General features: G+C 53.5%; 3 protein-coding genes and 1 non-coding gene across 4 annotated transcripts; all 4 read right to left on the bottom strand.

The window, feature by feature from the left end:
* J4E88_000540 (uncharacterized protein) lies at positions 1–1,723 on the bottom strand (the record flags this gene model as incomplete). The annotated part of the gene is made up of 4 exons (XM_049394214.1): positions 1–936; positions 985–1,278; positions 1,595–1,626; positions 1,705–1,723. The coding sequence occupies 4 exons, from the start codon at positions 1,721–1,723 to the stop codon at positions 1–3; spliced, it is 1,281 nt and encodes a 426-aa protein (XP_049260043.1).
* A 1,923-nt stretch (positions 1,724–3,646) lies between these two features.
* J4E88_000539 lies at positions 3,647–3,733 on the bottom strand. Its single transcript has one exon. It is a non-coding gene; the product is annotated as a tRNA-Asp (tRNA).
* A 482-nt stretch (positions 3,734–4,215) lies between these two features.
* Positions 4,216–6,565, bottom strand: J4E88_000538 (uncharacterized protein; the record flags this gene model as incomplete). Its single annotated transcript, XM_049394213.1, has 4 exons — positions 4,216–4,304; positions 4,380–5,696; positions 5,744–6,003; positions 6,051–6,565. 4 exons carry the CDS (start codon positions 6,563–6,565, stop codon positions 4,216–4,218), a joined length of 2,181 nt encoding a protein of 726 aa, XP_049260042.1.
* A 1,620-nt stretch (positions 6,566–8,185) lies between these two features.
* J4E88_000537 (uncharacterized protein) lies at positions 8,186–10,917 on the bottom strand (the record flags this gene model as incomplete). Its single annotated transcript, XM_049394212.1, has 4 exons — positions 8,186–9,247; positions 9,297–10,428; positions 10,485–10,797; positions 10,866–10,917. The coding sequence occupies 4 exons, from the start codon at positions 10,915–10,917 to the stop codon at positions 8,186–8,188; spliced, it is 2,559 nt and encodes an 852-aa protein (XP_049260041.1).
* Between the last annotated feature and the right edge of the window lie 1,744 nt (positions 10,918–12,661).

The raw sequence follows: 12,661 nt of genomic DNA, 5'->3' as shown, positions 1-12,661 counted from the left end.
TTACTTGCTGACCATCAAGGGGCATCCAGCATCCTTGAAGATGGGGTTCAACTTTCCGGCGGAGAAGTCGATCAACGCATCTGTGAGGTCGGTAACGCTGCTGACGGTGCTGGGAATGAGGTTGACAGCCAGCTGGTAAAGCAGGCAAGTAAGCTGAGCAGCGGTAGCATCGCTGGGCAGCTTTCCGTCGACGATGATATCGAATGGAGTAGAGAGAGCGTCGAAGTTGCCCTTGCCAACGTTGCCACCGAATAGCTTGGGGTACTTGACGTACTGAGCAAGAATCTCGTTGGTGACATCCATGTTCTTGTAGGGCTCGACACGCGAGAACCAGTTCTCGGGAATGCGCTCGGGGACGTGACGCCAGCCACCTGGGGCAGAAGAGTCCTCAACGGCACCGAAGAAGGACTTCATGGTTGCGAGATCTGGGACACCCTTGTCGCCGTAGCTGGGGAAGAGCTCGTAAAGGAAGGACGCAGCTCCGTAAAGGAGAAGCGAGAGGGGACCGAAGTAGAAGTTGGGGTTCTCTGCGACAGAGTCGTCGTACCGGTTGCTGCGGTACTTGGCGAGGGCCTCACGATCGAACTTTCCACCGGAAGTGGTGTCGGCGACCGCTTTCATCTGCGCGAACAAAGTGCCGTTGAAGCTGTAGTTGTCTCCGTTGGCAAGGAAGAAGTCGTTGCGTGTGAGCGAAGAATCGGCCTCGAACTTGTTGTGGCCATCAAGACCGGGCTGGCTGCCCAGAAGAGGGAGTGTGGCAGTGCGAGACGTAGCATCGCATCCGATACTGAGACGTCCGGAGAGCACATCACCACCAGCTTCAATACCGAGGACAGCGAGGAGGACGGAAAGGTCGTATCCTACGTTGTAGACATTCTGCTGGGCGTCGACCAACTCCTGGAAGTTGGTAATACCATCGTGTGAAAGGAAGTTGTGCTGCCTTCAATTAGCAAATGTATAGTACTCGCAGTGGATGCTACTTACGTTGGCTGCGGCGTTCAATCCTGGGCAGGGTCCACGGATGTCGTTGGATCCAGGAGCAGTGTAGGCGTGAGCCTTGTCGCCGTCTGCTGGCACCTTGATACCACCCTTCTGGCTACCGGGAACACCGTTCTTAGCTCCAGAGTAAGTGTAAGGAGCAACGTATGGAGCAGCGCCCTTGTGAACAGGGTTGAAAGGGCAGTTGGCCTGGCGCTTGACTTCGGCGTTGCGTGCGAACAACCTGGAGTTGACACCAGGTTGGCCAGCGACCCAGCCGTAGCTCATGGCACCTGAGGCCTGGAGGAGGAGAAGAGAAAGAGTATGCATGATGAATAGTAATCCCGAAGTGTACTGTTGTGGTTTACTCGAGATGACCTGAGAGGATGATCTTCTTTCTGTCGTCTGAGTCTTCTACTTATAATCTTTTGCCATCATCTCCTATCCAACTTCTGTTCCTAGATCGAGAGACGTAGATCGGGACCGAGGCAACTTCCTTACACGCTGTCAAAACCCTACACCTCCGCCAGCAAGTCTTCGATATCCGCGCACCTCGATTGGCTGAGACATTGCTTCCACCCCTGACTTCGCAGTGTGTAGTCGATGATCGACATACCCCGGAGTCGATCGGCGGCGATGTTCTGAGGTCTAGGCGGGGCAAGATAGGTAGTTAGGAGCCATGTCCGAAAGCGAGTTCGCATTTGCTACGGGACTATTGATGCGTACCTGCTTGGTAGCTCTTCATATGGCAGTGGCGTTGCACCTGGACGGAAGGTTTACGCTCCGCACGGACTAGTTCACGTCTCTTGCCCGAACTAGCTTGGTGCGTCGATCATTTCCCCAAAGAAGCTGTTTGCGCTCACAAGGTCCCATGCGGATGGATTGCGGGGAAAGCAAGTATCCAATGACGCATGGCCTATTTCCGCCAGACTGTGGTCATGTTGCATACGTTCAAGAAAAGATCGACAAGAACTACTATGATTGAAATAATACCGAGGCAGCTGTCTCAATGCCGCAAGATCTATAGGCTGAAGTAGAAGTTGCAAAGACGTAATTGACGTGGGAACTGGCGGGCGTTGTCATATCAGAGGCTACATTGGCTCAACGTCGCTTCTCGTGTGCGTCGGTACGTGGAGGTTGCCGGCAAGTGCGAATCAAGTCGCCGAGAAGCCATGCGTGACGATGCTTTGAGGCCCAAGATCTGACCAAGGGGTATTCAGACCTGGTTCGAGGATTGAGTGGTAGGATAATAGCCCAAAACCTGGTAAGTTCTGTTGCGCAGCGAAAGACACCGATAGATTCCTTTTTTGGAATGCCTGCTCCCGCAGTGTTCATAAATCTCCGAAGAGGAATATCGATCAACTCACAGGCTGCAATTTCCCTCAACTCAATGCTGTGGAATTGATCCCGGATCCAAGAAATTCCAAGCCTTTCCAACCGATCACCAAACTCTCATCACGGTCCATTCCGTCTGCTGCACGCTTGAAATGACGACCTGTCTTAGAACTTGAAGCCTGCCGAGGTAAGTTCCAGCTGTTTGCGAGAGTTGCCCCCACGCTGGAGAGAGCGTGACGAAGAGCGTATCAGGTCATGCTGAACAGTTGCGTAGGTCGACGCCGTCAAGAACCGGCTCGATGGAATGAACGAGTGCAGCATGGGCTACAAGACCATGGTGTCGCACTACAACGCATGAACCTTGAGATCTCGATGGAGTTCTGCTTGATGGTGCATGCTACTTGCTCGGCGTGCAAGTCCGTCGTCATACTCAGTCCACTTTACGATTTGGAGTAGACTGAGCGATCCAGAGTATGATAATCCATGCACAGCCCTGTCATGGCCATGTAGAGAATACTACGGCTCTACCAGGGTAACCATGAGGAGCCGCAGGCCACGACGGGAACGCGGAATTTCACCGTGCAGACTGCCAGAATTCTTCTCTTCCCAGTAAAGCATAATCTGACTCGCGTCGAGTCTGACGCTACGTAAAACGGGAAACCTGGGGCTGACACCACGTGGGCGAAGATCCTTGAACGAGACATCATCCTAGAGATCCAGACGAGATTGAGTCAGGCAAAAGGCATACACACATTTTTACTTGTGTCCTGATGCCTGTTCCGCATACCTGTGATACCAGGCACGAAGTAGGTTCCAAGTTCTTCACCAGATCATGGCGAGGCGTCAGGTATGACCCCTGGTCTTCGATGTAGCTTACATGCTATTAGTCCAGGCTGAGTATCGCTCGAGTAAGAATTGCTCACTTACCTCTAGCCCCGTCAACAACAACTAAGAAAACATTTGCACCTTCCAGACTTGGAATGGAGAGCCTAGGATAGCTGGGTAATGAGCAACAGTAGGTTGGAAGAAGCACATCGGGCTTCACTGATCAGTCATCTCGATGGTCAGTTCCAACCAAGAACAAGCCGCAGTCCGAGTCGAAGGCGCACCTGCTAAGCGGCCTTCCCAGCAGGCAACTTACTCTTCCACTAACAGTACTGAAAAATCAAGAAAGAACAAGGCGCTTCCAGACCGTAAAACGCGCGCTTTGCCTGACCAAAATGGGTTGGCAATAGCAGACAAAAAAGACTCAACCAAATTGGAGCCCTACATCACACCATCATCATCACCACCACTGGTCAAAAGAAGGCCAAAAAAAAAACGAGCGACAGTACTCTCCAGCGGGGAATTGAACCCCGGTCTCCCGCGAGTTGCCAATACTGGTGACAAGCGGAAATACTGACCACTATACTACTGAAGAAGAGTTGGTATCGCTGATACCAGTGATGGCAAACCTCAAAATTGAAACCTATAAGAACACAGACAATCAACCCCACTCAAGATTGTTTGTAAAGATAGTCCACTCTGATCTTGGAAGATATTGTAGTAGAGCAGCAGAATGTGGGTATCAGTGGAGACAGAAGAAACTAGCGAGCGGTGAGGGCAGCAAGCCTCGGCAAAAAGACAGATAGCGACGACAGAACTGTAGCATATCGAGAGCGCAACAAAGTCAACTCAATTCTTTCAGGTAACGCTAAGAGTAGACGATTATATACATATCGCGATATGGAGACAAGGACGCCAGTCATGCGGATGGTATCGAGCGCCAACGTGATGCAAGTCGACTCGAATACGCCTCCGCGCCGAGTAGGATGGTACAGTATGCGAGTGATGTGTATGGGGGGAGAGGATGTGACAGGTCCTCCGCCCTAATGTCAGATTTGTGAGTGCGTAGCTGTACGCTTATTTGTTGACCTTGGACTCGCGGCCGATAACGGGGTTCTGACCGCTTGCGAACTTGCTGTCGGACTGAAGCAGCTCGTCGGGTTTATCTGCAAATACTTCATTTAGCCGAATTCCAAATGCAAAGAGGTTTGCACAAGCTTCCTCGTCGGAGTTTGACGTACCGTGACGAGCGTAGAGGTGGTAGTCCTCATCTGTGTACTTGCCGACGTGGCCGCTCTCGACATCCTTTCGGGTGAGTGAGAGCTTGTTCTTGGGCAGACCCATGGAGCCGAGGTAAGTGACTGAGTTCTTCCACTCAACGTCCTTACGCTTGTTGTCCCACTTTAGCTCCTCGGCCATGATGTCAATAACCTTGGGGAGAGCTTCCAGAGCAGCCTGGGCGTTCAAGAAAGCCAGGCGCATGCGGCGCGCGATTACGTCGGTGGCCGTCTGAGCGTACTCGTGACGGACGCAGTAGCGGACCTCACCATCGATGTATGGGTAGAGCTCAGCCATCTTGACGCCGCGGACAGGGAATCGCTGCTCCGTGGGCGACGCAAGAGCTGCGACGGTCCATGCACGGTCACCGTAAGCCTGGCAGAGGTATTTGGCTACGTCAGTCTCAATGCCGTAATGCTGGATGAGGTTGATGAACAGGGTCTTGGAGAAGCCGTGAGCACCAACAAGTCGAACACGGTGGGTCTGGCAGGTGCCGTCAAGAGGAGCCTCGTCCTTGACCTCAGTTCCGCTAACGAGAGTGGGGTTCACAAGCGGCTGAGTCTTCAGGCCGTACTCCTTGATCGCCTCGTCGACAGTCTCTTCGGCCATCTGGCGGTAGGTAGTCCACTTGCCACCGGAGCAAGTCATCAGGCCGGAAGGAGAGGTGGTCACCAAGTGGTTGCGGACAAGACCCTCAGTCGCGCTCGCGTTGGGGTCACGGACGAGAGGACGGATACCGGACCAGGCAGCGAGGACGTCGCCGCGGCGAACGTTGATCTCAGGCTGCAGATAGCGCTTAACCTCCTTGAGAATCCAGTCGATCTCTTCCTCGCCAGCGACAGGATCTTGCTTGATATCACAAGCAGTGTCCGTTGTACCAGCGATGGTGTTGCCCTGCCATGGCAAGAAGAAGATGACACGGCCGTCGGAAGTGTTAGGGTCAATAAGACCCATGTTTGAAGGGCTGTAGTAACCAGGGAGAATGACGTGAACACCGGAACTAGGGGCGACGATTTCCTGAACCTCTTGGTCGTCCATCTTACGGATGGAGTCGGTGAAGGGACCGGTAGCGTTGATGATACCCTTGGCCTTGATGGAGAACTGTTCAGCCTTCTTGCCATCGCGCTCAGCAATGCAGTCCTTGGCCTTTGCTCCGCACAGACGACCATTAGCATCCTTCTCAAGCTCAGTGACTTCGAGATGGTTGACAACAGTTGCGCCGTACAGCGCAGCGGTCATGGCGATCGAAACGTTCATGCGGGAGTCGTTGTGGGCACCATCTGGTGACGTCAGTTCCTGCTGCAAAAGGAGTGACCGTTGAACGTACCGTAGTAAACAAGGGCTCCGACAAGGCCTTCCTTCTTCAACATGGGGAACGCATCCAGAGCCTTGCTCTTTGTCATGTAGTACGAGCTCTCAATGTTCTCTGAACCAGCGAGGAAATCGTAGAACTTGGTACCAGCCCAGAAGTAGGGAGCTTGCCACCACTTCTGGATCGGAATCATGATCGGGAGCCATTGTGAAAGATGAGGCGCGGTGTCCAAGAAGTAACGGCGCTCACGGAGAGCTTCAACGACGAGAGCATATCTAAACGAAGTCAGAAATCGCATGGATAACATTCTGGGGCAACTTACTGGTTGTAGTCGAGGTTCCAGACAGCCTTCTCTAGGTATCGTACACCACCGTGTACCAGCTTTGTACTCTTACTGCTAGTACCACTGCTGAAGTCGTCGCGCTCGACGAGCGCAACCTTCAGACCTCTTGTAACAGCGTCAAGCGCAATACCGGCTCCGGTCGCGCCACCACCAATGACCAACAGGTCATATGGCTCTTCCTCAGCCTTCTCAGCTGCTGCCGCTGTAGAGCCACTTCCACCAAGCCACTTCTTTGCCTTCTCGGCGACCTGCGAGACGACACCTGCGCTGCGCTTCAATTGCGCAATCTGCTCATCGCGGCTCTTGGCAGAGGGGAATGACGGTGGTCGGAAGACACCTCCCTCGCCATATGTGGGTGGTGGGACTGCGGCGGCTTCTGAGCCGGGGATATCGCGAGGTCGTAGGGTAACGTAGAGGGCGGATGCACCGACTGCTCCAGCACCAGCTGTGTAAAGCAGCGGCTTGATGAAGCGGCTTCCTCGTCGGGCAGCCATGATGCTTTATGGGTGGGGTATAAGATCTGGAGATGCAGTCGCTCCAGGCGGTGTTGGTCTAATGTACAAATGCGTCGATGGAAAATGCTATAAAGATCTGCTGAGCCTGGGAGGCTTCATCGACTGTCAGCGCGCCCGCGCATCGGAGATAACACGAGGTATAGGCACAGGAGTTCAACTCACCTCAAAAATGGTTTACAATGGCATGGCGACCATGGCGCTGTGTATAAATTATTCCGTAGGTTTAGGATGTAGGACAAATGGGCAATTGGGAGCTGCAAAATCTGATTATCATACGCTTCGGATGACGACAGGTGGAGTTCGCGGCGACTGCGGTCCACTTTCTCCTCCATAAACTCTGGCGGCTCATCTCCAGCCGATTTCCACGCGTCTGTGCATCATCACGCCGAGATAATGCGGCGGGGTCGTGCCTTGATGTCCTACCAAAGCAGCGCGTGGCATGACAACTTTTCCTCGCGGCCGCGCATCTTCCAAACCTCAAGGCCGCTCATGTAGACAAGATAAATGCACAGAGTCGACATGCAGCTAGCTGCCACTAGGAAGAGGGCTTCCGCTCCCATCACAGATTCGGCGGGTGCGGCACACCCCCAACGCCCCAGCCCCCGGTTTGCCAAGAGCAGAGCCTCATGATGATCTCATGCCATGTGGGGACAAGCTTGACATGTGTCGGAAGCATTGACTTTTGTTGAGCATGTTGGCGACGATCCCGTCTTCTCTTGGACGCCTCACCCCTTTCACCGTACACTCAGGTATGGCTACACGAGGTATGACAGCCCTATGAACTTGTCGGTGTGTCCTGTGTTGCGGTGCTATCCGCTTCAGGTAGACTCGCGACGCATTTCCATCAAATAATGGCGGTCGTCTGAGACGCAGCTCCAAGTCCTCTAACGCAAGATTGGCACCAGAGTATTGCTCCTGAGTTCCAAAATTATCCTCGAGCTTTTATAAGGTACCAGATCGTTGACGTGAAGAGTGCGCTTCTCGAAAGGTGACCGCCTGGTCGAGATCCATACCCAACGTCCGCATGATCCCTGGAGCGATCTGTGATACCCCGAAGGTCGCTCGACAATCATCAAGGAAGAGAGACCGAAGGAGAACCGGCTCATCAGAAGCATTGTATTCGGGCAGCATCATCCCACCGCCATGGCGGATTCCGCTTGGAGAGGCCGCATGCATTGCTTCCGGCGGAATACGCAGGTTGGAATTCCGAGTAATCCATCCAATGACCTGGCGCGGGTATACTTGGCTGATTGTTCGAGAGTCGGGCGTGTTGTGGGCCGTTGGAAACGGTAGACCATGTTGGGCATGCCGGGCGTTGTCGTTTAGGGCCAGCTTATCGATTACTGGAGCGCGAGCCCAGACACCAGAACGAGACACATCACCATACCACAGCACAGCAACACCAATGTGTAACAACAGGGTATATCTCGAACCTACGTACAACTGATTAAGCGCCAGCAGCTCCATCACCTACACTTGAAAGCCCACAGCACCGCGGTAGACGGCAGCGCCCCATCTCAAACACCAAAACGCCTAGCTACCCAAACAAAACACCCTTAATGCAAAGACGCATCCAAACCATTACTCCACCCCATCACATCATATCCTCAACACCCACAACAACAACAAAACATCCAACGCCACAACCGCAGCAGCAATACTCAGCACAGCACCCTGATGCACCGCACCCAGACGCTCCTGCCTTGTCCGCATGCTGATGACCGCGACAACGCAAAGCACCAATGTACTAATAGTGCCTAACAGGACAGCCGCATCAACAACACCTCTTTCCTTCTTCCGACTCGTCATCGTCATGAGACCCAAGATGAGGTCCATGACAACAGCTGCACCCAGTGCGGTAGAGTAGAAGCGCAGTTTAGTCATTTCGATCTTATGTTGATGCGTTTCTACCTGGCCGAGCAGTGCGCGACGCTCATTGAAGAGGTCGGCATCGTGGCGTGGGTCGCGGAGAGAGCGGAAGAGCGTGCTGAAGTAGCCATCGCGGTTCGATGACTGCGCGTGGTTATCTGTTGTTCCGTAGTTTGCGGCGTGTAGTATGGGGGATGAGTCGATCGTATCGTCATCTGAGTCTTCGGCAGCGGAGAGTGACGCCTCATCAGCCTTGTCGTTCCTGCCAAAGAGTTTCTTTGTCTTTCTTGCTAGTGCTTCGACGAAATCTTGGCCGGGGTATTTGATGGGCGCGTCAGGGTCGACGTAGATGTAGTAGCCAGTCTCCTCGTCTTCGGGGTGATCGTACTCGTTCCAGTATCTCTGCTGCACTTCCGGCTCTGGCTCGGTCCGGCTCATTGGTGGAGGATAATCTGAGTAGGGCTTCCGGCTCTTCTTCCGGAAAGCTTGTAGTGGTGGCGGGTCGACAAATTCGTGTACTGATGTTGCAGAGGACTCCTCATAACGAGAGGCCAGTGGGCTGGATTGTCCATCATATGAGGTGTTGGATGTCGAAGTTGCTGGAGGCGATAGTTGAACTTGTGAGCCAGTTGCGCTCTCTCGAGCTCTGCGACTCCGTTTTGTCACCGGTTCTGGTAGTTTGCGGATATCCTTCTCGAGGAGGGAGATCCAGAAGGGGGCGGACATGGCGCTGGGTTTGCAGCAAGTCCAGACAGCATGTGCTTCTAATGAGAAACCTCGAACGCGTTCAACCTGCAATTGTTAGTATACTGATTGTGTATAACTTTGGACATCGACGTACCAAATGACTGCGGTCAAGGGTCTGGATGAGCGCCATTGCTTGGTTGCCTTCACGCCGAATCTCTAGAACAGCATGAGGGAACTTCTTTGCTGATTCTGCTCGAGCAGCCGAAGCCCAGTCGTCATCTGCTAAATCTTTGTACAGTGTATCTTTCAGACAGATGTCTTTATCCAGTGTCGCCCATATGCCTCCTGTTGAGTTATTGTGGAGTCCAGTGAATCGTGTGCGTTTGGAAACCGCACCAGCGATAGGCTTGGTAGATTGGTGCTCAGCAAGCCACTGTCGGACCGCCGGTGCATTGTCTTTAGCCGATCCGTTCTCAGAATGCTTCATGTTGTCCTCTCTTACGGAAATGTCGAGAAAGCTTTGCAGACGCTTGCGCTCCATCTTGACTGTCTTGACGGCTACCGGCGACTGCCCCTGCGCATCCGCCTCTGTGCATACAACAACCGCGGCTTCGCCAGATGCGCAACACCGCACTTGACCAGTGGCCTTTATGCCGATGCTTCCCTGTAGTTCTTCAGTAGCTCCAATCGTACTTGCGTTTTGCTTGAAGGCGAAAGCTTCAGGGTGGTCCAAGACAACTACCCCAGTGGTGTCTTCGCTGCCAAGGTACGGGTCGAGGTTGGTTGTGGAGGAATGGCGGCGGAGAGGCGTTCCTTTGCCCGATGCGTGCCGTCTGGCCTTGCTGACGTACAGGCGCGTATGTTGGAGCAGCAGGACCTGTGCCTCGACGATATGGTCTGGATGTATCCAGTACGTCGCTTTGTTGCCCTTGGACCCCAAAGGCACCGTGTTCATCACCAAGTCAAAGTCGAGATCCCCGCCCTTCTCAATGCTTCTAGAAATGTGTGCCGCGGACGACTGGCCGTTGGTGTTCTCGGCATGCGACGTAGACGTGCCATCGGCATCAAAAGCGGAGCGGAGCGCGTCGAGCACGTCGATGTATTGGTCCAGAAGATAGCCCAGATCCAGCTGGAACAGGCTATCCGGCCGGCTACTGATCTCCTGCTTAAACACATGACTGAGTTCCCTGTCCTTTGTCCAGCGCTTGTACTTCTTGAGGATCTTGATGAAGCCCGTCCGTTGCGTGACTTGGAAGCGCGAGAGCGACCTGATCTCCTCTCCGGTTCTGCGGTTGTGTCAGCGGGCGTTCTCTCTACGCGTGTTCCGGCGCATCCCGCGTACCTTGCGACGTCTGCATCTATCTTCGCATATCTCTCCACGATCCGCGCGGGGAGACGCCCGCTCGCCGGATTGCGTCGCGCGCGCAGCTGGTCTAGCGTCTTGCTGATATGCTCCAGCCTACGCTCGATCTCGCCGCTCTTGCTGCGCACGAAGAGGTTGATGCGGTCATGTTGTTGTGCCAAAACATTGAAGAAGGTGTCGCCGAATGCGCGCTCGGTGCTCTCGCCCTGGCCTGGGATGGATACGGCCTTGTTCGTGCCGGGCGTCGTCTGGTGCTTGATAAGGTCTTTGAGATAGTCGTAGTCGATGTTATCTGTAGGCGCGTGTCTGTCAGCGGAACGCTCTCCGTGTCGCGCCGTAGCGTACGGGCGTGGTACTCACAATGGCCCCATTCTGGTATGGACCTCTGTCTGAGAGTGTCGCCGTACTTCATACCAACAGATTGATAAGTGGGGTGGTGGAAATGGGCCCAATTGGTTGCGTCGCACGGGTTTGTTATGAATTATGAAAGCGATAAACTGGCACCGTCAGATAAGCCCTCGAGGGTTCATGATTGCACGGTCGTGCAATATACGTGCGAGCGTTGCACGTTCACACAGTCAGACAGCAATTGAGCCGTTGGACCGTTGAACCGCCGAGACAGGGCGCCAGCCGGACTACGTACCGTTGGTTTCAACTGGGTGAATCAAGATAACACCTCCGCCGTCGTCATGCCAAGATATCCGGCTTATGACGCGCTGCTAGCCGAGTATGTGAATTTTAAATGTGAGACGAGTGCGGAAACCTAGAGAGAAAGTGCCAGAGCAACATGGCGCTGTGAAGGGTGTATGTACTTATCGATCGAGCGCAGGTGTTCCTCGATAGCTTCGATCCACGCTATGATGGAACCTTGGAACCCTTCTCCGGTGCTACGCAGGCATCCTTGTACGTGCGCAAGGGCCCACATCCCATGCAGCCGGGATATCATCTCCACTCAACACCCAATGTTATCGTATGACGGGGAGGGAACTGCTGAACGTGTTCCCTGGTGTTCAACCTCGGTTGGTGAGGTAAGCTTATCATTCTTCAAGGGTCAGCCCAGAGTGTCTACAGTACAGCCTCAACGTGTGACCAACCACTCCTGATAACCTAGCATCTTCAAGGTCGATGTCTCCGTTAGAGAGCTTGTTGCTTCCCGCACGCCATAATCGATTCGAATTGAGCAAACGACATTAGCCGTCTGCCGTGTTGCAGAGAAGCATCACGATCCACAGTTCAGGGCGGCAATCGGCATGTACCGCGCAATGCCGGCACGTTGAACATCGAGACGAAGCCTCAGCTGTGGCTGCCATCACAGTCAATCTAGATCGTCAAGCAGCAGGAGGTATTGCCAGGAAAGACGACAGAATGTCACTACACCAATGCGATTGGCCAATGCAAGTATCTGGAGAAAATTGGAGAAGAAAAGCTTGCATCTAGACAAGGATAGACGTGCAGCTTAACGAACCTCCACTTGCCTGTTGCGAGACGAACCAGGGATCTTCTCTACACCACACAAGACATGTCTACATAATTGGAGCCGCGGAAGAAATTTGTCGCATGATTATTCCTTGCACACAACCTTCTCTTCAGTACGATAACAACATGTCCCCGCATCTATCTGGTCAATGAGAGACAACAGTGATGAATACTCATCAACCGTCCCCACACGATAGTACTTGCGGCCGCCGGCCACCCGTCGCAGGGACCTGGACCCATTGCCGAAGTGGAGCTTCATCATGCCCATCCCGTGGAGCCGCGGTAGTGCTGGCTGAATTGAGCGCCTCCGAGGAGCTACACGACTCTCGTCGTGCTAGACGATGGAGACGAAGTGAGTCAGACCAAACATTGTGAACTTGATATACGAGAACGAAGGATGAAGGCAGCCGTTAGTTTCGCCACTAAGTCTACCTTTTTTCAAATCACAAGTACTGAAGGAAACGAGTGGCAATCCCACATACCCAAGTACACGAATTTGACCATCGAGAGGAGGTTTCTGCAAAGAAATCCGCCAAACCAATACATATTCTCTCCAAGGATCGATATGCATACCCGAGTTCCACGGAGCTACGGCACTTGTCCGCCACATTGGCGATGCTTGTATCAACATCTGCATGCACGTCTGCGCGTCTCCATTTCATGCTGTTAGTCCTGCGTCT

Source organism: Alternaria novae-zelandiae (assembly GCF_023758075.1).
Source record: "Alternaria novae-zelandiae strain BMP 2774 chromosome Unknown scaffold_1, whole genome shotgun sequence".
NCBI lineage: Eukaryota > Fungi > Ascomycota > Dothideomycetes > Pleosporales > Pleosporaceae > Alternaria > Alternaria novae-zelandiae.
The sequence above is the reverse complement of the archived record's forward strand: the minus strand, read 5'-3'. Positions and strand labels throughout refer to the sequence as shown.